The sequence below is a fragment of the Rhinolophus hipposideros genome, assembly GCF_964194185.1.
Source record: "Rhinolophus hipposideros genome assembly, chromosome: 10".
Taxonomy (NCBI): domain Eukaryota; kingdom Metazoa; phylum Chordata; class Mammalia; order Chiroptera; family Rhinolophidae; genus Rhinolophus; species Rhinolophus hipposideros.
This window is the reverse complement of record NC_138056.1, coordinates 73551495-73577820: the sequence shown is the minus strand read 5'-3', so window position 1 is coordinate 73577820 and position 26326 is coordinate 73551495. Positions and strand designations below refer to the sequence as shown.

The 26326-nt window shown below is 34.5% G+C and overlaps 1 protein-coding gene across 7 annotated transcripts in view; it reads right to left on the bottom strand.

Moving 5' to 3' along the window:
- Nucleotides 1–25879, bottom strand: part of GRIA4 (glutamate ionotropic receptor AMPA type subunit 4) — a 393116-nt gene extending 367237 nt beyond the window's left edge. For 6 of the 7 annotated variants that reach the window (XR_013994147.1, XR_013994148.1, XM_081062108.1 and 3 more), the window contains exons 1-3: nucleotides 25492–25879; nucleotides 24858–25033; nucleotides 23520–23678 (exon numbers count right to left, since the gene is read on the bottom strand). Coding sequence is in view for 5 of the 7 variants with exons in the window: in XM_081062108.1 (XP_080918234.1) it covers nucleotides 23520–23678; nucleotides 24858–24945 (247 nt within the window). In the remaining 2 variants the exon portion in view is untranslated. The remainder of the gene's footprint in view (nucleotides 1–23519; nucleotides 23679–24857; nucleotides 25034–25491) is intronic. The other variant, XM_081062110.1, reaches the window with a different exon arrangement.
- Nucleotides 25880–26326: the final 447 nt, after the last annotated feature.

Sequence of the window (26326 nt, the reverse complement as noted above, 5' to 3'; positions counted from 1 at the left end):
ACTTTGAAATATTAGGATAATATTAGGATAATTAGGTATGATGGATTGGGTAGACACTCAGTAAATATTTATAAATAATTGTGTTAACAAATGCATTTTTCTGAGATGATTCATATCACACAGTATACACAAAATGCAGAGATAATATTCCTCAGAGAAATTCAGTCCAATTTAAAAGTATTGCTTTTAAAATAGGAATGGTATTACCATAACATTTTATATTATGCTGTTGTAAGCAAATGGATTGTTTAAAGGTTACAGGCATAGAATTCAACTGTTAATATCATAACATTCATTAAAATAATTATGTATTTCCATTTCTAGTTTTAAGGGCAGCAAAGCTTCTTTTAATACTGTACATTGTTAAGATTATCTAGCTTCATGGGGAATATTTTCAAATGGTTGATTATATTCTCAACAATAATGTAGAGTACAAATATCAAAGTTCAATAGTATTTTGTACAGTTTTAATCTTATAAATGCTCTAAATTCTTCTCTGTATACTTAAGATTTCATGTTTTAAAAAATCATTGTTTTGTATTGGTACATGCTGAGATTATTGTTCTAGTAATACCAGTTGCAAAGTTAAGAAATTGAATTATCATGAGGTAAAATTCAAACACATCAGGCTGAGAGAATAGGATGGTTTGATGGTCCTGATGGATAATGGTCTGATTCAATTTTAGCCAAGTGCAGTTAGAACGGAGCACCTCTGCCTCTGTGGTTTACCTGAAATGATTCATTGTTGAGAGATACTGCCACCCCTGTCATTCTTTTAGGATTTCTCTTCACAAAGCATTCATGGATTAAATAAGCATCCTTTTTCCAAAGCATATGTTTGCAATGACATTGTCACAACACTGAGGAAGCATCACCATATGGCATGCACTAAATGAGGCTAGACTTTAGACGATGGGCTTCTGAAACCTGGGAACACTAGGGAAAATGGAGGGGTGCAATCTTTTCTATGTTAGCCTTGATAATGTAGAGGTTACTTGTGTACTGTATCTTTGGAAAAAAGACAAGGATGAAAATACAGGATGTTTTAATTTGGTATGTGTGTCAGGTGGGGTAAGCATAGCAAATTAGACTCAATAAAATGTCACTTTGAACTTTAAAAGGCTAAACTTCAACAAAATAAAAAAAAAACAAAAAACATGGCAAAGCATCCTTGAGGGATAAAATGAAAAGAAGAGGAAATTATAAGAAAATCAAAAAATTATACTATTTACACTTTTGCAAATTTTGTTTACCGTTATCTTAAAGTGTACATCGTATGAATATTACCTGCATTTAATAAACATGAACATTTTATACTATTAAACATTCTATGTGAGGAATTGTTAATAAAAATTGAACTGATGAAAAGCAAGAAGGCATTTGTCTTTTGTTTTCTTTGCATTGGAGGCTGCTCAGTTTGTGTTCTAAAACTGTCTGCTTCACATGTAATGGATTACAAATATACTCGATAATTAAAAGCCGACATTTCGAGTTGCACACACGCAGTGTGACAGAGATGTGGGGCAGAGCTGCCTCTGGGTTGATGTGAATACTCAGTTCCTGGGTCTTCTGTCAGCGTTCCATGTCAGACCGCTGTGATCGTCCCCTATAACTTCCTGTTTCTATTCTCTTGAGTATATGCTACCATGTACATACCTTGCATTTTTTGTTATTATTAGGATTTGAGTTGATGGAGAATAATTGAAATAAATAAGGTTAGAGTTTCCTTGTTAATTAAATTATAAATTAAAATGTGAGAATTAGTTTATATTGGTCCATCTTCAAGGTCAAAGTCTTCTCTGAGCCACTAACAATGTTAAGTGCAGCAATGGTGAGGGTCATTCCAGGGGGTCATTTGGCTGGGAGGCTCTGCATGGAATGCTGCCACAGCCCAGGCAGGCGAGAAGGAGCAGCCTCTTCTGGTGCCTCTAATGATCTGTGAAATGGCGTGAATCCAGGACAAGACTCACCCCTGTGGATCCCATAGAAGTAAAAAATGCCTGTCACAGTATTTTTCTTTGTCAAAAATCTAATTTTCACAATTTCTAGATCAATTTTACTTAGCCATTTCTCTTAAAGTAAAACCAATGAAATTTATCATGTATGAGTACATTCTTATGTGTGACACTTAATGTGGAACTGTCATTTATCGGCTCTATGACTGATCTTCTATATATTATCTTCCCTTTCAAATACTGGCTTTTGCTTCCAAGTCACAAATTATATATTTATACTGAACTTTATTTAGTATGGTTGTAATTCAAACACTGACATTTTATTTTACTTTTAAGCAAAGTAAAGTATTTTTAAGCAAAGTACTTAAAAAAGTACAAAAAACATACTTTTAAGCAAAGTATTTTACTTTTAATTTTCTTATAGAGAGGTTAATTCCCCCAGTTCTATTTTGTGTTCCAAATAAAATTAAAAATAATTTATTTCTGAAGTCTTTTATAAAATTATTTGAGATAACTTAAATATAAGACTCCAGTATTTGACTGCAGATATTTAAGAAAGAAGCACAAGTTGTAGTTTTAACCATGACTACACTCCTCAAAAACTATGTGTTCCATGGCATTCTTAATACCTCATTTTTTTAAACACCATGAAGCATTTTACATGTGTGAGGTATTATTATATAGTTAAAAGTATCCATATTCATCAAGTCCCACCCCAAAATTACACACGTTCAAATCACTTAATAAAATATTGGTGCATGCTCTACAGAGCATGTACTTTTTATAATGCATTTTTTGGGAAACTTTCCCAACATTCACTTCCACCTAGACTACAACAGACAATGTTTTATTTTCACAAACCATGCAGCCAGTCCAGAAGGTAATTTCCCATATATTACATAGTAAGTCCAACCATAGTAAGTTGCATAGTAATATGCAACCTAGGAAATTTGGGAACTGCCAGAATCTGAGATACTAAAAAGCAGCAACTCTCTTAAGCATGTGTAGTCTTTTGTGAAAAGGGAAAACAGCATGGAATCTGGAGATTTGGGTTTGGAGTCTACTTCTTGGCCGAGGGACACTCGGCAAGTAGCAAAGCAACCATAGTAGCCATAGCCGAACTGATACGGGCAGCAGGAACTGTGCCAGACACTTCACAGGCAAGATCTGAATCACAGCTCAAGCAGCCCTTCAGGTTATGACTATTGTCCCTGCTTGCAGAGCAGAAAACTGAAACTCACGACCTATCTAAGGTCATGAGGCCTAGAAAGTGGCAGAAATCATTTGCAACCTAAGAGCACCAAGCACCAGGCTAGTGCTAGGAGTCTCAGGTTCCAGTCTAATATTTTCAGTTATTTCTCAGGGTTGTATTAAAATCCAATAGCAAAGGCTATATGAAAGATTTTCTAAGTAATAAATGGGTTGTCATTTACATGATTTCCAGAAGTGTCTTCCAGGTCTGGGATTCTGATTTTGTTATTGAACAAGGTGTGGAATACAGCTCTTTTGACTTGTAGAATCTAGATTCTAACAGATTTGTGAGATTCTACAAATTTGCAGACATTCCACAATCTCTGCGGTGCAAGAGATTTACAATTATTGGCTTCAATTATTCCAATAAGTTATATCTAGAGACAACTTGAAAGAAAGCATGGTCATGGCAGATAAATTTGTTTTTCTCTAATAGTCTCTAAACTCCAGTGCAATTATACTTGATCTGTGGGTTCACAGCTTGAATAATAACACAAATCTACATTCAGAAATATTTACTGAGAGTTTATTATGATTTATACACTGTGCTGTGTTCTTTGTTCAGAGGATAGAATAGGAAAATAGATGGAGATGGAGACTACACCCTCAAGTAGCTTATAATCTACTGAACAAATTTACAACTTTTGGATAATTTGTAAGTTTATACTTCAGGATCAGATTCTTTGAATTTGACAATGAAAAAAACTTTATATATATGTGTGTGTGTGTGTGTGTGTGTGTGTGTGTGTATATATATATACACACATATATATATACATACATATATATGTATGTATACATACACACACACACATACATATATGACTCTTCTAGAAATCACAATATTTCAGTTGTGAAGATTATGTACATTAAAAAAACAATCTTGAAGTTAAGGTCATTTTCAAACAGAAATCCATATAAACGAAATAGCAAAGTTTCTCTATTTAAATTGTATTCCTTTATTAAGGTTATTTAATCATTATTGATCACCTATGGAAAAATGTTTCTCCTAATATAGAAAATATAATACAGAACACCATGGAGTTATTATTCTCAAGGAGCATCTATGTGTACATTCTGATTTGTTTTAAATACTGCAAGGTATTGGGGAGGTTGCCTCAGCAAACGATCTTAAAGCTGAGAAGTCTCCCCCTAAACAAATACACTTCCATTCTTACTTCCCACCCTCATTAGAGGCATATGCCTCTGGTGACTTCTGAGAAACTGCTCTTTGATATTCTGTTCTGTTTCTCAGGAGTCTCAGGGTCAAATACCTACAAGGCATAGACAAGAAATAATAATATGGGAAGTAGAAACCTCGAGGTTTCTAGGATCCAGCTGGATAGAACAGACCTTATTTAACTGGGGCCACTTACTAAGCTCCAACTAGTTGTTGCCATTTGGAAATACTGATTCATTGTAATAAGTGTTTTATAATTTTCCAGAGAAAATTTTATGTACAATCTACTTATTTGTAAGTTGGAAACAAATTAATTTTTTGAAATCTAGTGGATCAAACAAAACAGTGTTTTTTGAGCTTCTTTCTCATGATGTTGATTTTCTTGAGAAATCCTTATTTTTGTATGCTTACTGGATATATTCTGATAATCTACTCTTGTTCATCATTTTAACTGTTACCTACATGCTGATAATTCTAAAACTCATATCTTCATCCCAGATCGTTTTACAGCTACCTGAATACTCAAATGCTTCCACAAGACAAATTTCTAACTCAATTTACATAGCTCCAAATTAATACATAATATTGCTTTAGGACCTTTTATTCCATCTTCATTTCATATCCTAATAGTACCAGCCTCCACCATCTTTTAAGTCATAATCCTCTTTTTCACTTCCATCGGCCATTAAAGTCAGCATTTTATTTTGTACACATAAGACTGAGTGAATGAAAGGTACAATTATTTCAGTGATTACTGTGGTTACAATAATCCTCCAAAGACAACACTTAAACACTTTATATGATGTATTTTAATGCACATTTATTACATGCTTATAATTAAAATCAAGGCAAGTTTTTTCCTCTCTAATTTATAAATAGTTTCCTAAAACACAAAGAAGTTGATTAACTTGTCAAAATTCGTATAACTAGTAAGTGGCAAAGCTGGGAATTGAATCCAGGTCTAAGCTCCAGGGCCTATGCTCTCTCCTTTCACCAGTCAGCTGTATTTGGAAAGATGGAAGTGTTTCTACGTATGGAAAGGGGGTGGAAAGATGCTGAAAGCAGTGTTTTATCTTTGAAACTGGGTGTAAGTGATAAACAGCAGAGGCTAAAAAGTGAGTAGCCTTTTATGAGGAGATGAAATAAGAAGTCAGTTAAAACTGCAGATGGAAGGGAATCCAAAACAATGAGGCATGATGAGAAATGAGTGAGACTTTAACTGGGTTCATTTTCTGTTCTTGAATCTGCCCTCTCTTTTCTCAAGTTGATCTTTCATATCCATGCCAAAATAATGGTTCTTGTATTCCACTTTTCATAATACCAGTCCCCTACCCAAGCCTTCAAATGTTCCATTATCAAATTGTTTTCTTGGCTTCTAAAGTCCTGAATTACAATGGGCTTCCCTCTACCTGTTTCCCCTCACTCTTACCCTAGTCAGATATAATTAGACACTTTCCTATGCCACCCTTTTCTAGGTTGGAGCTTTTGCTTGCCTTCTTCAACCCTCTTATATGCCTCTCCCTTTCCTCCCCATTCCTTTTATGGCAAGATTAAATTCCACTTTACTAAGGTTGGTGTTTATAAAGCCTGACCTCTTCTGATATTGCTTTTTTGGAGATTATTATACAATACACTGTACCTTCTAATTTAACACTTACTTGTTCTCTTACTTCATTTTAAGTTACTTCAGCCTTATAAGCTTTTAAAAGCCCAATATCCCGTCTAATATTTCTTTTCAATAAAATGTGTGGCAGAAGAAAGGGAGCAGGATGGTTGCCAAATGAACATTAAACTAACTAAAAATGACAATCAAATACTTAAAAAGCTGCATATTAATAGGGTAGAATAACTTGGTAGTGAACACACAGAGATGCTTAAGGAATACAAAATATAGAAATGGTAAGTAATGTGATGTCTCTGAGATGATATGGATGGTTCAATTCATAGGTATTGAGTCTAACCTGGGGCTGACAAAGGATTTGGTTTTATTCTTTTCATATAAATTCCAGCATCTAAGTAAATCAATCCAATCAACTTCCTTAAACAAATTAGTCTGGGTAACAGAGGGTCCTTTTGTTTAGTTTATTATCTTGACCATATAAGAGACAGTCAAACTGTCCTTCTGGCACATGAGGACAGAAAAGAGAAAATGCTTTTTAAAGTACATTACAAATACCCTAACTCAGGCAGGGCTAGCTGCCTCCTCTCCAATATAACCATAGCATTTGTCACATTGCATTAAGATTTCCAGCAGTCATCACTAGATTGCGTGTTACTTAGGAACAAAGAGGCCTGTATCCCCAGAGTAGAATACTTGTTGGAACACGAGACACACAAAAATTGTCTTTGAAACTGGGTAGAAGTGAAAGGATTTTAGTGGATCTAGGTGCTGTGTGAAAAACAAGGCTGGGGTCAGAGATGAGAAATGAGAATGAAACATCAATGCTTGGGTCAGAATTTGAAATAGGGAGCTGTGCTATCCCTATCCATGAGTAGCCATCCCGGCAGTATTAATAACCAGGTGAAACAATTCTCGTGAGGCATTTGAATTACGAGGGAGGATAGAAAACAACTTGCATGACTGTCCCTTATCACTTGGAGAATCTCATTACAGGATTTTTAGTTTCTAAATGTTTAAAGGTGCAATACTCGTCACCATCTTCCACCAGTCACCTGCTCCTACGGAGAAGTCCATAAAGAATTGATTTTCATTTTTTCTATTCCCAATCATCACTAACACAGCATCTGAAATAATTCCTCATTTGGATGCCCTTCCCCAATTAATTAAAACACTAGTATCTAACCATCAATTCCCAAATCCCTCCATTTTCATATCCATATACTTGGTGGTGTTAATTTAGTGCTACTGTGTGGCAGGCATTGTGTCATGAGCCAAGCACTAGGAATTTTTTTGCAAGTACAGTGGCATCCCGTAATCCAGGAGTTCACATTCCAGAAGGAGAATGTACAGCTAAATATTAATATAACATGGCAGGTAAGCTCAAGATGCCATGGGATTACAGCCAAGTAGATTCTAAACCAGCTTAGGGTGGTCAGAAAAGACTATCCAGGGAAAATGACCTGATATCTAAGAGCCATCAGCTCCCTCATGCAGGTACTGTCCTTTCTATAGAATTGAAATTAATATATGCAGTCAGACTTGATGAGCTAAATATTTTTTTTAAGTTATATATTTTAATTGGCAATAAAAAATGTTTGTCAGCACCAATCGTTGTCTTGGCTCTTTTAAATGAGCTATGGTAAGTAAATGTAATGATTTAATTTAATACTTTAATTAAGTAAAGATGGTATTTTCATTTTAAAATAATGAAAGTATGTAAGCAAAGAGATCAAACATGACAACTCCTAAGGGGACATGATATTCTGACAACATGACCTGATATTGGCTAAAATGTCTAAAGATCTTTTTTAGATTATCTGTGCCATTTGAGCAGAATAAGACACACTCAATACTTATGGCTAAGATTACATTTTCTTTCGTTTAGATATTTTTAATCAGAAAAGTATAAATATATACTTTTTAAAAACATGAAAAACTCAGAAATATGTCAAAACTAAGAATTCTTCATAATACATAAGAAAAATAATCACTACCAATATTTTGGTAGTCTTTTTCAATCTCTTCTATATATTATGGTTCTTATGAAATTAGGATAAAAAAACAGCCTATCTTTTCTTAATTCGCTATATGTTTTATGTATTTCTCATATATTAAAAGTCTGTAAATCATGGTGTTTAATAGCTCCATATTATCCAAATAGACAGCACATTGGTTGCAGTATAATGATTGAAAGTCACTATATCACCAAATGGATAATTTTCCTTTGAAATAAAATAAATAAAGTAAAAGTGTTGAAAGGTAAAGACATTATCATTTTGAAAATAAAAAAAAAAACCAAAACATTTCAGCAAGAGTTCCCTCTCAATAAAGTATTCACACTTGCTTTCCAATCTGTGATTTTATTGCCTGTGTAAAATGAGGTTTATTTTCACAGTCACTTATGTTTTCATAACATGTAATCATTACCAAATTTTGTTAAAACAACACAAATTAATGCTAAAGGCAGGTATGTATTAAATATGTATATAACAGATTCTAATGTATATGTATATATGTAACAAAATATGAATTTATTTACAAGGTTATTTTGATCTCTCTCTATATATATATATGCTGTATTTTGCTATATTTTTATTTTCAAAAATAAATAAGTTTGTAAGAATTGAGAAAAAGTGTGAACATGAAAGTTCACATTTCACTATTTTTAAAGGCAAGAAAAAACCCCTATCTTGCAAGTTTTATATGCTGTTGTTTCACTGTATTTTTTCGTTTGGTAAGGTGTGTGTGTGTGTGTGTGTGTGTGTGTGTTTGTGTGTGTGTGTGTGTATACACATCTATGCATTCATTAGTATGTATATTTATATATACATGGTGGCAATTGTACTAATTATAATTCTACTGTTATACAATAGTTGAACTCACTTTTTTCAAACCAGTTCTTACTACTCTATATTATGTGATTGAGTGGTAAGCCATAATTTTAGTATAGATGCTTATTTGTGCCAACTAAATTAAATAATAAACTTCTACCCAGAGTAAAAACTAAAAAAAAGAGGATTAGTCTGAAATTTAATCCGGAATGAAATATATAGTGTTCTACCAACATCTATACTAATCTTTAAGGAGATTTAATTGCCTTTACACATATTATTAAAAATGCTTGCTTATTCATTTCTTTCCCTCCTACCAATACCAGCTCTTTTCCAACCTTCGTATTATGAAAGACCTGAAGATACATGGTTTTAATGATAAACCGAGTATTTTTTTGGTGCAAGTACCATTCTCAATGGAAAAAAATGAGCAGAATTGCATACAATAAAGGGTTCTACAAACAGCAACTAAAGCAGCAAATGGCATTTCTTATCTAGGAAATGGTTTCTTAGAGCAGTTGGTATGGAAAAGGAACCACATTTTGCTATTTACGTGAATGATGAACAGTGGTGCTAGAACTCTTTCTAAAACACAAATATAATTACTATATTACGAACTGATTAAAATGATTCTTGTCTTTTGGCCCATAAGAAAAAAACAAAATCCTTATCCTACCTTATAAGGTCACTTGCAAAGCTCCTCCCTGCCTCTGCAGTGTTATCTGCCCCCTCCCCCTCAATCTTCTAATCTACAGACACTCCCATCCTCATGCCTACCTCCATTTCCCTGCTGTATTACTGCTCCCCAAAGTTGTCCATACACCTTTACACTTTTTCCAATGATGCACTTCTATCTTCCTGGAATATTTTTCTCTCTCTTTACAGCATGGCAAAATCTCATGCATCATTTAAGACCCAAGTGGATTATCACATTATTTCTGAATCTTCCCCCAACACTTTCTGTGCTTGGGAGGGTGAGAGGTGGGGGGATGAAACAAAGAAGAGGTTGGGGAAAAATCAACAACAGTGATTTCCCATATAATTTATTGACCAGAATTTCCAAATATGTATACAGAGCCTTGTGGTACACTACCTCCAAAACAATATACCTATCCTTACTTGGTTATCAGCCAGGACTGGTGTAGAAGATTCAAGTTCCTCTAAGCAGCTGATGCTTTGAAAAAAATCATTCAACTAGCTCTATCATAAATAATTGCTACATTTTGAAGACATCTTTTTTACATCTGATTATACACTGTAAGAAAACAAAATAATAGAAAGAAAAAAATACAGAGTTTCCAAAACATAGAAAAAAAATTATTTAACTCAGAACTGTTGGCACAAGTCAATTGGAGGGCTCTCATGACTGACTTTATTCCTTAAACAGTTTGTCTGGACTTTATTTAACCATTCCACAACTAAATATTGCTAAGTAATGCTTTAATGAGCATTTTCATGATGGGAGATTTTCCTAAATTCATGAATTTAAATGATTCACAGTTTTTACTGTTTTTTGATAAATCACGACAAATTGATTTTCAAAAGCATGGTATCATTTTAAATGCCCCAGCCCTTGAATGATTTAAAATTCTTTATTTTTACCACCAAAATTAACTAATTTATTATGTAAAACTATTTATCTCATTTTAATTTGCTTTTATCTGATTGGTTAAATATATTTCATATTTTGTTTACTAGATTTATTTATTCCAATGTGAATTACCTGTTATATATATTTTGTCTATTTTTTTATACATAGACGTTTATCATTTATATCCCTCACACTGTGAACCCCCCTCCCCCCATCCATTATCCCTCCGACCTCACACCGAGCCATCACATTATATATATAAAATTATAGTTGGCATTCATTAATGTTTAGCTTCTGGTATACAATGCCATGGTCAGGCATCCAAATTATCTCTGAGGTGGTCTCCCAAATAGGACGCATGTCCATTGGATACCCAACAAAATCTTTACAACATTATTGAATAAATTCCCCAAATTAATTTTCAGAAAACCCTGAGACCATCTTGTGGTTACCAGCTGCTTCCTAATCCCTTCACCTTTCCCCTTATCCCCAACCCTCCCCCCCCACCCCGCCCATCTAACAACTCTCGGTTTTTTCTTTGTGTCCTCAAAACTGTCTCTGATCAGTTCATTCACATGTTCTTTTCTTTAGATTCCGCATATAAGTGAGATCATATGGTACTTGTCTTTCTCTTTCTGACTTATTTCACTTAACATAATGTTCTCTAGATCCATCCATGTTGTTGCAAATGATAAGATTTCTTTCTTCTTTATGGCTGTGTAATACTCCATGTACATTCTTTTTAATCTCAATTATATGTGTTTGTGTGTGAACGTGCATGTGTTATCTTGTATTCAATATAGTTGCATGATATATTTCCTCAAGATTTGATGGCCTTTGAGTTTGTTTTAACGTTAAAAAGGTATAAGTGCAGTGAAAGACAGTGTTTATGGTCAATGTGGAGAAATTTAATCAAGTAAATTATTTTAGGAGATTCACATTTAACTGACCACACATACATAAAAAAGTATAGGCTCATGATGTGGCGTCATCTTATATCTATCCTGTATCACAGGCTATTCTTAATTTTAATCATCAGTACGGCTAATCACATAGTAAAGCACCATGTAGAATTTAAAATAGTTTATAGCTAAGTGAATTAAGATTCAAGATGGCCTTGATGTTTCTGAACAGTGGAAATTTAAGAGTGTAAAATCTTTCATTTTTAATTTTTAGAAATGCTCCATGAAGAAGTTGCTTTGTAGTAATTCATGTGGAATAAAGGACAAAGTGTCAAGTTTTAATTGGCTACAAACTTAACATGAATGAACAGAGCGATGTAACTAACTGATTAAAATCCAAATAATCTTTCCTTATACTTTATGTGTATAATGCCTAAATAACTGGAATTAATATTCTCACCTGGACAGATCATTCAGATCATAATCATGGGTGTCAAAAATGTGGAGTTTAAATTCTGGGCAGATCATGACAAGAGTAAGGGGTTAATTCAGGTCAATATATTTTAATGAAATTATGATAAATCTGGAGGATATTCAGAATGCCAAAAGTTGGATGTTAAAGGTTTTAGAAACTATGTTATATAAGGAAATTTTATTTAGTTTGAAGAAGTACAAAGTGGACATGTGATATCTGTTTTTAAAAAGGTAAAGGGTTTGAGTTATAGAGAATAAGATAGATTTGTGTTGTGTTACACAATTTTGGCTAAGAATTTGCTGTTATAAACACCCAACCAAGAAACGGGTTCTTTCTCTTCTTTCCCTCAATCAGTCAGCAAACATTTATTATGAAACATAAATGTTTCAGGCACTGTGACAGGACCTCAAAGTACAAGTACTGATAAGGTATCATCCTTATTCTGACAGAACTCACAGTCTAATGGAGTTGATATCTATCTATCTATCTATCTATCTATCTATCTATCTATCTATCTATCTATCTAATCATCTATCACCTTCCAAGGCATACATAATATACAGGAATACTAAATAAGAAATTTGACTATTCAAGCACAAGCTGACCAACATTTTTATTGAACAAAATATCATGTAAACTTTTTATTTATAGTCACTGTATTTTGTGCTTCTTTTCTAAAATGATGTACATGGTGTTTATAAGGTATATTGATGCAAAACAATCTTTATATCATATAATTTTATGTATTATTTATATATAATTTTAGAAAAATCAAGGACATAAAAACAAAGCAAGAATGTTTAAAATGGTATATAATGTTACTGAATAGTAAATATGGAATTGAGCTCCCTGGTTATCAGAGCAAAAAGGGAAACATTTTTACTTGAAAGTTTTCCATTGAGAAAGGAGGAAACATACATATTTCTCAAGAGAAAGATAAAATACTTTGTATGATTCTAAATCTTTGGAGTAGAGAAGTGTTAACATGCCTATTGAAGGTACAACGTAGATAATCAAGAACTGACAGGAATGACATTGCACATTTGACTCCAACCTCCCTTTGTCACAAGTCTTCTGGTTTCATGACCTTTAAGAAGTGCTAAGGAAGCAGTCAAATGTCTGAACAGATGCGATTCTCCTGAGTGTGCTTACTAGTTTACCTGGGCTTTGCAAAGGCTTTCTCCTACTTTGAAAGTGGACTATATCAGCATTTTCTAGTTCTTTGGTCAGCATACACCACATGTTACAAATTCACAAGAACACCTTGAACTCCGGTATGTAAAGTGGATGGAGAAAGGTAAAGAGTAAAAGCTGGGGATTAATTATTAAGTTATTAGAAAAATACTATTGACTTGGAATAGAATGGTGAGTTAGAAATGGAGAAAGGTGAAAACATCTGTGACGTACTTTGGAGATAGAAGCAAGAGGACTTGGTCAGATGGTGAGAGACACTAGGGGAAAAAAAAACAACAACAACTAGGAAGTAATAGAAAAAATAAGAAAGCAGATGATAAAAATATCAAAACTAGTAGTATCACAATGAGGGACTGTCCAGGAAAAGGTTGGTGGGTGAAGAATAGCAAACAGAATTTTGGAAGAGATGAAATGCAGAACTTCTGCCCAAACTCAAATTCAGCCACGGAAGGGCAGGACTTTTGTACACATGTATCAGTTCAAAGCACTTACAAAAGAGTAGTTTATTCAAATAAATAGAGGATACACACAAAAAGATAAATCTTAACACATAAGAAAATAAATTCCAAAAGAAAGTTATAAAAATAAAATTTAATATCATAAAGATATTAGAAAAAAGTGGGATAGTATCTTTTATAGTTTTAAGGATAGGGATATCTTTATAAGCATAGCACAAAACCCAGAAGCCATAAAGAAAATGACTCACAGATTTGACTACACAAAAATTTTAAATATTTATATAGAAAAAGACATCATAAATGAAGCTGGGAGCCAAAGGCAAAATGGAAAAATGATTTGCAACACAGATGACAAAGGGTTAATTTCTATAGTATATAAAGCATTCCACAAATAAGAAAACACTGTCAAATGAAAAGAAATGACAATTCACAGAGAAGGAAGTACACAGGTCTTATAAAAAGATGCAAATATTCTCAGTCTCACTCCTAATCAAAAATATGCCAATTAAAGAAACAATTAGATGTCATTTTCACCCATCAGGACAAATGAACATTTAAGAGACCAATAATGACTAGTGCTGGCAAGTCATAGAAAAACAATTATTCTCACATCCTGGTAGTTGTAAATTTAAATAACATATTGTTTTTGAGGAGAAGAAATTGACAATACCTATCAAAAGCAAAAATCTACACTAGTTGATATAGTAATTTTGTTTCCAGGAATTAGTTCTACGAGGATACTTATATAGGTATGCAATACTGCTGTTTTGTTTACAATAACAAAAATGTGGAAATAACCTAAATGTTGATCAAGAGAGTATTGAGTGTATTTATCATAGTAACTTTGCACAATGACATTTTATGTAGCAGTAAAAGAAAATGAGATAGCTTTTACACACTGACGGAAAAATTTTTATGATAAATGAAATAAACCACTAATAAAATGTAGGTATAGAGTGATATCCCTTTTTAAATATTTTTATTTCTCTGTATATAGTAACATCTCATATTTATAGTACTCTTTATCTCTCTATCCAGGTCTGTCAGATAATAAAAGAAGTCTAGAAAGATCCATAGACCACTATTGACTGTGATTATATCTAAATTGTAGAATTACAGAATATTTTGATTTATTATGATTTCTGAATTATTTGAAAATTTCGTAAGTATATGTTAGTATTTGAAAGAAGATACAAACACGAAAAATGTAAAGAACACAGGGCATATCATATAAAGTTACTGAAAAAATCCTGCTCATTTTGGAATAAGCATATTAGTAACAAAAGTGAGCAAACACTGATTACAGCTTATAGTGTAATTTTTGCTGTATCAGGAGAAATACCATGGATTATTCAAAGAAAGTAGTAAATCTCATTTTTTTTCACCTTTCCTTTCTAAGATAACATTAAACTTTTAACTGATGACACCACTAGTTTGATTATGTTGGAGGCAAATGAAGACTATGAACATAAGCGATTTTGACTTTGCGTGATGCTCTTTAAGAATCATCACTATCTTTGTTTGGGATCCAAAAACTAGTAAATGAAAAACCTGAAAGAAAATGCCTGACAGCTAAGCAAATCTTAAAGTAAAGCACTGGGAAAATATTTTTCAAATAGCAGTAGTCATTCTGACATCAAATAATATTCCTATAACAAATATATGGGTTGGCCAACTAATAAGCTATCCAGTGCTGTTTGCATAACATTTAAAAGTGTCATTTAGTATTTTTTCCACATGGTGGTATTTATGACAAGAATCTGGCAATATAAAATAATGGAGGTATCATCGTTCAGAATTCTCAAATATCTGTAGTGCATTACAAGTCGCATAGAGGAATCGATGTCCAATGTAAAATGCTATATACACGTTCGCTGGGGTAAGTGACAGTTGTTAAAGTAAAGAGAAAAACACCTTACTATTTAGTTGAAGAGCTACCCAGCTGCTGTCTCACTGATTGATGCATATCTTGTGGATACTGTACCACAGTATATACACGGTATAACCAAGATACTGTAGTACAAATGCAGGCAAACCTGACTTTCGGATCTGATACCCTGGATACTTTATGGTTAGGCAAATTTTCTGAACTACACATCTTTGTTTCTCCACATATCAAATGATAATGATAATAATAATAATAATAATAATAATAATAATAATAATAATGTCTGCTTCTTACAATTGTGTAAGAAGTGAGGTAGTGCAACACCCCTGGCACATAGTTACTAGCCCATTTTAGTAGCTCATTATCATTGTCAGAGAACTACAGTAAGTTTCAGAGAACAGGGAGTTGTTAACAATGTCAAATCCTGCAAACTAGTCAGAGACAATGAGGACTAAGGAACAGTAATTGGATTCACTAATTCTAAGACCATCAGGAACACAGTATTCTAGGAGTGGTGATGGTAAGGGAAAAGGCAACTCGTGATGTGGAGTATGTAAAACTTTTGATAATAAGAGAGAAGGAATAAGTAAAATAGGATGACAGTTTGAGAGGAAGAGGACCAAACCAAAGATATTGCCAGCTCGAACACACTGAAGCTAGTGGAGACGGATTTTATGTAAAAATTCCTTGCTGATTTCAAGGACAAAATTCAATTGACTTCTAAAACGATGAAGGTCAGGAAAGAAGGACTATTTGTTTATCTACTTTACGGGTAGCTTCTTTAGGGCTGTGATACTGGGACTTTTTGTGCAACTGGGATTCATTGAGAAGCTGTTCAAAAGTTTAGACTGTCTCTCTGTAAACACACATACGCACACACTGAATTTGGCATATACAATCAGGAGATATCATCAACCTCTTTAATCCATCCATGAACTAATCCTGTCTCTCAAAATGGTCTACAAATTCCGAATGAAGTGACCCTCTCTTAGCACTTAGAAATAATTTTGACAAATATGAATTTAAACTTATGTACATAAATTTAAATGAACAATTCCATGAGGTAAAAAAGTGTTCCTATGAAATATTAACAAACTATGTTTATTCAAAACATAAATTATCTTATACAAAATGTAAACAAAATATAAATAACTCTTGAAATATTAAGACTGATTCAGAAATAAATACTCCATATGACACAGAAAATGTCATACAACTCAATTTAATTGAGTTCTAATTATATGCAGAATACTTTACAAACACTTTTCTAATTAATATTTATGAAATTCATGTGTGGTAGGTATTATTATTTTGTTAACAAATGAAGAAACTGAGGTTCAATAAGTGTTAAGTAACTTATCCACTATTGGGTTGTAAATTCAAGATGATCTGGTTCAAAAATCCAAAAAAGACTCCCTCTTTCTACCTCTAAATAAAAGAAGAATATTCTAGGCCAATACATGCAAAAAGAGTATGTATTAATAGAATCTTTATGGGGTTAATAAATACTGCTTTATTTCCTGGTCAAAATTCAAAGGCACACTCTAAAGAAAAGAAAAGAAATGACTGACATTAAAGATGTTACAATTATCTTTACAATTCATTATCTAAATTCTGCAGCGTTTGCAAGGTTGATCACTATTTACTTGAAATTCTTCCCACCTCTTGACTCCTGTGAAACTACTCTTACTTATTTTCCTCTGAACTCTCTGACCCATTTTCTCTGGTTTCCTTTCCTCTCTCTGCTCCTCCAGTTTTATGTAGTATTTCTAAGATTTTGTCCTCAGCAGTCTTTTCATAGCTCTTTCTCTCTCTGGGTAATCTAACCCATGTCCATGGCTGCAGCCACCACTAAATGTCTGTCTTCAGTTCAATCTGAGCTTAAACTCCAGATACGCGTCCAACTCTCTATTGAATATCTCCATTGGGATATCTCTTAAACAACTCAAAATCAGTACATGTGTGACTAAAGTCACCTTCCCTGCTCAACTGTGCCCCTTCTTCTGGTGTCTGTTTTTAGTCAATGGTGTCACTATCGACTCATTTGTCTAGGCCAGCAATCAAAGAAATCGTCTTTTGTCCTTGCCATACTTCTTTTCCATCCTCCCACACAGACATCTAATCATCACTAAGTGCTGTCAACAGTTCTGTATTCTTGGATCTATGGGCTATTCTCTCTTCTCCGTGCTTCTACTTTTATTTAAGTGTCTATCATCTTAAATTGTATTACTTTACTTCAAGACTCAACTAATTGGTCTCTTCTTCCTGTGTTATCCCCTGCCGATTCATTCTCCCTTTTGCAACCAGCCTGTTCTTTGTATAATATAAATCTGATCACATCACTGTTGTGTTTAAATCATTTATGGGGCCCCCTTTTTATTCAGAAGAGTCTCCTTAGAGCAGCTACCAGATCCTCCATGCATCTACAAATCCTCACCCTTTAACACACATTGTGTGTGTCTTTCCCCTCACATTCAATACTACAGCTAGACTAAATCTTTTTCATTGGTTCGAACTTAGCTCTCCCATCTTGGTGCCTTGTCATGTGTGGCTCCCTTGATCAGGCATGCCTTCCTTCTACCCTCTTTTTCAAATTACTTAACTAGAGCCTTAACGCCCAGATGGGGTGGAATCTCCCCTAGGATACCAGGCCAAGTTTGATGTTATTTTCCTTCCTGTGTTTATCTCTGTCTTAGCACTGTTTCTCTGTCATAGCACTTTATCTCACTGTATTTGTAATAATTGCTTGTCTATCTTTCCCACTGGACTATCAGCTCCTGAAGGCAGCAACTATTCTTATAAGTTTTTGAATCCTCCTTTCTAGCATAGAGTCTTACATGTAGTGGCCCATCATAAATACGTTTAATGATTAAATGGATACATTCATGATCTAATCCAGCGAATGAATGGATGAATACATTATGTAATATGACTTCAGTCCTGGCTATATCACTCATTGTCGTATGATTAATGAATAAGTTGCCCAGAAATGTCTTGTTCTATTTTCTTTAAAATGTTACAATCAAATTAGAAAAAAAGATAAATGACAACTCACTTTTTTCCCCTTAATTCAAGTAATAGCAACATAGATGTATTTTTCATACCCTGTGGTTTACTGGTAAAAGTACTAGCGTAGCAGTTAGAAGACCTGGGTTCATTCTCCGAGTTTGCAGCTTTTTAGCCATATGGTCTTGGGCTCCTTAAATACAAAATAATGACTATCTTCTCAGACTGTCTCAGTCTAAGACTAGTTTGAGGTTAAATAACATCATGTATAACAAAGCATTTAAAAACTATATGTTGTTGTAAAATGTGAATGTATTGTACTTATTCTTCATGTAAATTCCTGAACAATAAAATTCTGTATATAAAATATATACACATTTCCCTGTACCAGAGTAAAAGTTTTCCTCTTTGGCAAATTAATACCACTTAGAAAAATCCAGACTAAAAAAAGTTTAAGGAAATAGTTTTATGAAATCTTAATCCTGTGATAATTCTGAAACACATCAATGCAAATTATACATCATGATATAATTTTAGAATGGGATAAACCATAGGAATATGACTCATCTTTGTCATTAATCTCACGATGGAAAATTAACAGGAAGAGAGAAAGAATATTATAAAATTAACAAATTATTTTAAATCAACGTAGAATCTTGCTGTCAATTCAAAATTAGGAAACGAATGAGAGTCTCAGTAGAGTCGTATTACTCATTTTTTAAAAAATAATGAAAAGCTGAACAGTATTTAATTCTGACGTATCTCCACTAACAACTTTGCAGGTGAAACCATCAGAATTTTATTTTTGGCATATTTAAGATTATCGTATCAGACATGTAAACTCTTAGTATGTCTTTTCACGGCTTCAAGTCTCGGAAAGGGAATATGTACAATATTTAAACATTGTTCCATTAAAGCCAAAAGATTATATTAGTATTCAGTACCCTTACATTAAATGAGTTTTTATTAAGTACTTACTATATAAGTGGGAATGCCTGCAGAGCATACTGGATATAGCGTCACATTTTCAATGTATTTTAATTAACTAAACAAGTATATTTTACAACCCACCTACTTTTACAAACAGCATTTATCTTGGATATTCAGAGTTGACAAGTGAACTGTCCACAAACAGAACTAATATTTAAGTTAAAAAAGAATAACTTTTTCTTTTTCCTTTTCATTATCAGGGTATAATATCCAGTCTATTTGTGATTGTTACAACTTTCCAATCCATCATCTTTTAAAATATCTTTTAAGCCATTATGTAAAATGATTTTAGACAGAAAAGGAGAATAAGATAAACAAATCATTAAAAAATATATTAACCTATTGGTTCTTCCTATCCAAGTTAAAAACATTGGAAATATTCCATAAAATTATTTTGTTATTTCACCAAAGTGACAATACATGAGTGCTTGGTTTGCTTTATTATGTAGTTCCTATTGTTCACCTGAAATTTAAAAGTCATTTCAGGAACTGAATATTTGTGGATTATATTGTAAAGGGACTACCTTATTAAAGAACTGATTCCTTTACAGATTTCTAATGTAACTGTTATAAAGTAATAACTTCTGTGTCTCAAATATTTTTATCTTTGAAAAAACTTGGTGATAGACTACTTAAGTATTTTGGATTTTACTTTTGATAAAATTTAATATACGTCATCTTCCCCCAAAAAATCACTATTCATTAACTGTTGGAAAAAATATTTAAAAACAGCCTGCTTTCAGGTTGTCTCAAATGTTTTATAAAGGACATATCCAATGAACTAGCATGTTTGTTTGCAAAGATAGCTGTTTTGGGTCAATTGTATATTTTATCAAAGAACATTGACCATATAGAATTTATTTTTAAAATATCCATTTTGCTATACCCCATATTTTGGATAATCTACAACAAAGGAAATGTATACCTTTAATTAGATTTTGTAATTTTAGTACTTGCTCTAGTTATTATACCTATTTTTTGTTATTGAAATAGGTCATACTTTTGTATTATCTGTATTTCCTATAATTTCAGTTTCAAATTAAGCAAAATGTGACTTTCTAACAATTGAATAGTTAAAAAAGGAAATAGTATTTTAACTTAATCTTACACAAATGTTGTTAAAAATAAACTATAAATTAAAATGATTTTTCCTCTCTCAGAAACCGACTTTATACCAAAAGTGGTAAGTTTCAGTTAATCAGATTTAGACTTAAGTAGTATGTAAACTCTATACACAAATGTTTAGATGGCTCAAAGTATTCTTAGAGTGCTAAATTAATTTTGGGACAGAAAACCAGCATTAAATTATATTTGTCCAACAGATGACCAATAATCTTTATTTTTTAATTTGCCTTTTTGTCTGTGATTGTATATTCCATAAAATAAACACAACCTTTTTAATGGCCCTTATTCACAGACAGACTAGATCCTGCAGTTTTACAAGGATCCACTGCAGGAAAATCATTTCTAGCCAGTCGCATATTATATCTTTATATTTAATCCAACATGAAAAATTAAAAAATCCCGTCTGTATCATTCTTAGGAATAATTTCCAGGTTAATTCCTCAGAATACTATTTTTATCCTTTTGTACCCAAAGGCATAGAGCTTGATTTATGAGGTTGTTTCATACTTACTGCTTACGCTTCACCATTAATTAGACTGGAGAATCACTCCTGTATTATGCTCTAGGTCAGTCCATTCAACAAGCACCAGTCACCTGACCCACACCCTCTGATAATTGATTTTTTCCCAAATTCAGCTTAGATTTGCCTTAAGGACGCTCAGCATACTCATTTGCCAAAAACATTTCCTTTTCTTTACTAGAAAATGTTTTTCTTTATTTACAATTTATGTTTTTTTAAAAAAATATATTAAATATGCACACAAAATCAATTAATATGATTATAGAAAAATGTGGTATCACTAACATTGTGTTACACTTGGATTCAAAATAAACAAACTTTAAGTTTACTTAGTTTCAATTTTCTCAATCCTAAATGATAAAGAATAGTATATTATTTATATTCTGTATCTTTTCTTACTTTTTCATTCTATGTGCAGTTTCTTATCAATTTCTCATGTTTAGAGATGTTTTACTAGTAATATTTTATTTTATATAATAGTTTCATTACATAAATAAAATAATACTAGTTAAAATTGTTCTGAATGAGACTAACAAATGAAATGGAGAAAGAAAGGATTAGTACTTTATAGTTTGTAAAGCTAGAAGTCATAATACGAACTTTAGGATACTTAAGAATAAAATAAACAAAATATATCTGATATAAATTAATATATCTTCCACTTTTAAGAAAGTTTTTCAAAATTTAATAATACAAATTTTAAATAGTAATTTAAATGTTGACAAAGTTATTCACATATATTTGGATCATGAATTATTTTTAAAGTTAGTAATTTTTTTGTTCACAGAATCTCGAGAGACAGAAAAATATTTAAATCAACAGATAATATTTATGTACTAAGAAGAATATTTTATACTAGAACTATTTTAAATGTTGACATCCCTTTCAGAACTTGAAACACAAAACTAATAACAGGAAATTTGCAAAAAAGACTCTCCACAAACCAAGTTCTATGCATTTATATTCATTTATATGACTTTCTGCTTAAAAATAACTTCCTCCTCTTATAATATGATATTGATTTTATCACTATATACCAAATGATTTTTAATTAAGCAGTGCTCATAGGAAATGTAGCATTGCTACAAAACAATACAATTGTGTCAGTTTATATAAATTTCAAATGCTTTGACCTCCTTATAAAAGCAAATTCTAAAATACAGTTTGATGCCAAAAATTAAAGAAAATTTATCATATTTTCAGTTAGATGAATTAAGAGCACATAAATGTGAATTAAAATAATTAAATTAATGAAACAGCTATCCTCCAAATATTTAAAAACTGTTTTCAATTTCACCTATTTGTTCAGTACACTTTCTTATACCGAGAGCTCCAAAATTAAAATGTATTCAACTTCATATCATAAAAATATTCTACAATTTAGACTCAACATTTTACTACTGTTGTGCAAAATTTTATATAGAAACTGTTCCTAAATGTCTTATGTATTCTATAACCATTATCTTAACACATAAATTTTGAGCAGTAGTAAATTAGCATGTAAACCTGAGGACATATTTGAAACACGTATTTCCTTCAAAAGTTTAAAACGCAATATAAATTCTATATTCACTGATCATATTTTTAAGAGTTGTAAATTAATCTACAGTTGATTATATTTTTTACATTGTGATACAGTATTTTGGTGGGGAACACTGTATAACAGTCTTATCACAGAATTAGGTGAGGTCACCCATTAAGTTTCATTGTGTGGTATAACAGATCCAGCTGGTTTGGTTTGTGAATTCATGTGGACTGGAGACTAACATGAGTTGGCACCAAGGTAAGGATTCATGGAGTTATAGCCACAGGATATATGCATTACGTGATAGTAGGAGACATTTACAACCCAGAATGTAAGAGTAGGGCAGCCTCAAGTGACATCACCAGATCATCTGCAGCCTCAGCCAACCGAATAGAATATACATTCTCCACACCACCGCTCCCCTCTCTTTCTCACTGTTAGCAAACCTTCCATTGCCTTCATCAGTGTAAGAGAGCATGTGTCTTCTTTAAAAACAAGACATATGCTTACTCAAGTGAAAAGCAAATAAAAAAAACCAAAGGAACAGAAGCAAAACTAGACAGAGTACAATTTTCACTGACTTGATATTCAGGTAATAGCAATAACACTGAAATGTTAAAGGAGAAATTAAGTTGAACCATCCAGACAAGAAATGAAAAAAGGAAGGAAGGAAGGAAGGAAGGAAGGAAGGAAGGAAGGAAGGAAGGAAGGAAGGAAGGAAGGAAGGAAAGTAAGAAGGAAAGGGCAAAGGTGGGGGGGTGGGAGAGAGAGAGAGAGAGAGAGAGAGAGAGAGAGAGAGAGAGAGAGAGAGAGAGAACCAAGGACTAGCTGAATATCTCAGAGACTAAATCTTGTTTTTAACTCTGATTTGCTATGGAACCAGCCATATGTGGGAATCTTAAATTTCTTTCTAAAATAAAATTAAATAATAATAGCAAAGAGGAAAGGCACTTTATTGCCTCATGTTAATTCTCTTCTAATTTCACCACAAAGTATGTTTTACTTACAAGCATTTGTTACAGCAAAACTGTTGGCTGTCTCAATGTTGTCCACATGAGGTACCAAATTAAAAGGAGCTTCCGACGCATTGGGGCTGGTGTTATGAAGAAAAATTGCTAATCGAAAAGCAGTGTATTCCTGATCTGTGTTTCGGATGAAGAGACCACCTATTAAAAATAACAGGAAAAGCACATTCAATGTTTCCTCTTGTAAATGTTATTCCCTCCTCAAGCACTGTCAAATCCACTGCCATTCCCCAGAATGTACAGTTAAGGAGCTACCATCCCTGCCACATCTTGGGAGACTGGCCTTTGTCCCTAAGGGGCACACTTAGTATTTCAGTCTTTAGGACAGCTCAGCTTTTTCCTGTCCCAATTTGTCATGATCACAATGACCTCTGAGGCCATTTAGTGTGTTTTCCTTTTTCTCTCTCTGCCCTCCCCATGATTCCCAGCACACTGCTACATCAACCAGCTCTGGCCATTTCTCTGGAAGACGCATGCAGATGAATAGAAAAGAGGATTTGCATTAAAATGCAGAAATGAAAGGATGTGTTGACACGCTGAGAAGAGGGAAATCAGGAGACGTGAACTTTGTTTTCCTGCAGCTGGTGGACTCAGCCTAATTAGCTCCGTTTTGTGCACAGTCCACGAGAAATGATGCAGTGTTGAGGCTGGGCTTAGCTGGAAGAAATTCAATAGCTGCGTCCCATTAAGACAGGAGAGAACAGCAAGAAAAGCCAAAGATGGATAGTTCCCTGGAAATAGAGTGGAGATGGAGGAATAAGGGCAAAAGATTCAAAAGGAAAACAAAATAAAACGAGAGAAGGTTCCAGGAAAGGGATCTAACTTTGGAATGGGTTTACCGGTAGGAAGTAAAGGTAGGGGGTGAAGATGGAAACGCTTTTTTTTGCCCAGTGTCTTTCTGTAATAGAAAAATGCCGTGTCCAGCACGGGAAGAAGTGTATTTAAAAAAAAACACACACACAAACAAACTCGACATCCCTTCATGCTTTAGAGAAAAAAATGAAAAGAAGTATCACATAAAATGTAATGAAACCCCATGGAGCTTTTTCCAACTTATTCCAAACCTACTTAAGCGACTTGAGCCAAAGGTGGAAATAAGGGGTATGAGCTGAGGACCGAACGTGGGCAATTCTGTGTATATTCCGATTGAACCTGCACCAAAGAGGAAGTCTTTTTGTGACGGGGAGAAAGGTAGAGAGAAGCAGAGGGGAGGAGAACCGCCGAAGGTTTCCCTGAATGGCTTATCAGCAACTCGTTTAACTCACTTTCGGATATCTGCTAGAGCCACCTACATGCACACCCCACTACAGCAGAGCTTACCTATTTGCACGCTGCTTGGAAAGGCTCCCATGGCGAGTCCCCAAAATCCAGAAAATAACAAGACAATCTGTTTGCAAATAATCCTCATCTTCTTTTCTCCTCTCCTCGGCGCGCGCTCTCTCTTTCTCTCGCACTCTTCCTAAACGCGGTTCAGAGAGGCATTGAAGACGATGGCGCTAAAATTAAAAACAACCAAAAAAAAAAAAAAAAAGAAAAGAAAAAGAAAAAAAAATGAGAGAGGAGAGGTCTGAGTGGTTTCTGATTCTGACTCTTTCCCTTTAGCATTCCATCGCGAGCTGCCAGATTTTTCCCGCAGTCTCCATAGCCCTGGGAGAGGTTTTCTGTCCGACTGCAAATGTTGCACATGCAAAAGATGGTGGTGGAGCGTCTAGTGGCTGCTCGCAGGGATGAGACATGCGCTCTCTCTTTGCCTCACTTGCACTCGCGCTCGCCCCTCTCTTTCTCACATACACACAAACACTGGCGCCGCGGCCGCCGCACGCGCTCCGCGGCTGTCACAGCCTCGCGTGCCCCTGGAGCCTGCAGCAGCCCGGAGCACCACTGCGCTGCCCGCGTCCCCTGCCGGAGCGCCCCTCGCCCACCGCTCGGCGGGCTTCACCCCTCGGGTGCTCACCGAAGCGCCACAGTCTCCCCGACGCTCCCCCGCCAGTCGGGAAACAGGTTTTTCCTGCTCTTCACCACGCACTGACTCCCTCCTCTCTTCCTCCCTTCGCGAGGGACCTACTCTGGGGATGGGCACCCCCCAACGCCCTTCGCTGCTTTCCAGGCGCCTCTGCTTCTCGGCTGCACTTGGCAGGAAATTGGCCCGCGGGCCAGGCCTGCACCCCGGATCTGGGGCTCAGGGAGTTAGTGCCTCCCCAGGCCCCCGGCCCCCTGCCGCATTCTTGCAGGCCCGCGGGGAGGACCGGCTGCCTCCCTTCCCTGCAGCCGTCGCTTTTCTCTCAGCCTCGCCCTCTTCTGCCACTGGGCTGCGCGCGGGGGACTCCGGTCCTCGCTGCAGCAAAGATTTCTCATCAGCCAACAGCCCGGGAATCTGGAGAGCCCGAGACAGGAACGCCTGAGGTGAAGGGGCTCAGGGAGGGAGAGGAAGAGAAAAGGCCATAAAGGGCATCCCGAGACAGGTCTAAGAGGCTGGGACCTAGGAGGAAAGAATTGGAGGAGGTAAGGCTGGGGAACAGAAGCAGAGAAGCCGAAACATCCTCGCGAAGAGAGGAAGGAAGAAAAAGTTAATTTAAATAGCAAAGTTTAGGGTCGTGAACAAGATGGGGAAGAACCTGAGAAATGAAAAGTGAATGGTGCCTGTAATACGTTCTTTGAAAGGCATGAAGCAGAACTAGTAATAAGAACTATGTGAATTGTAAAGTAGGAAAGGTAATTGAAGGCTCATTTCTTACTAGTTTCTATTCAAGAGGACACTTTTCCCTGTATACTGTGGCCCACTTCAGTAA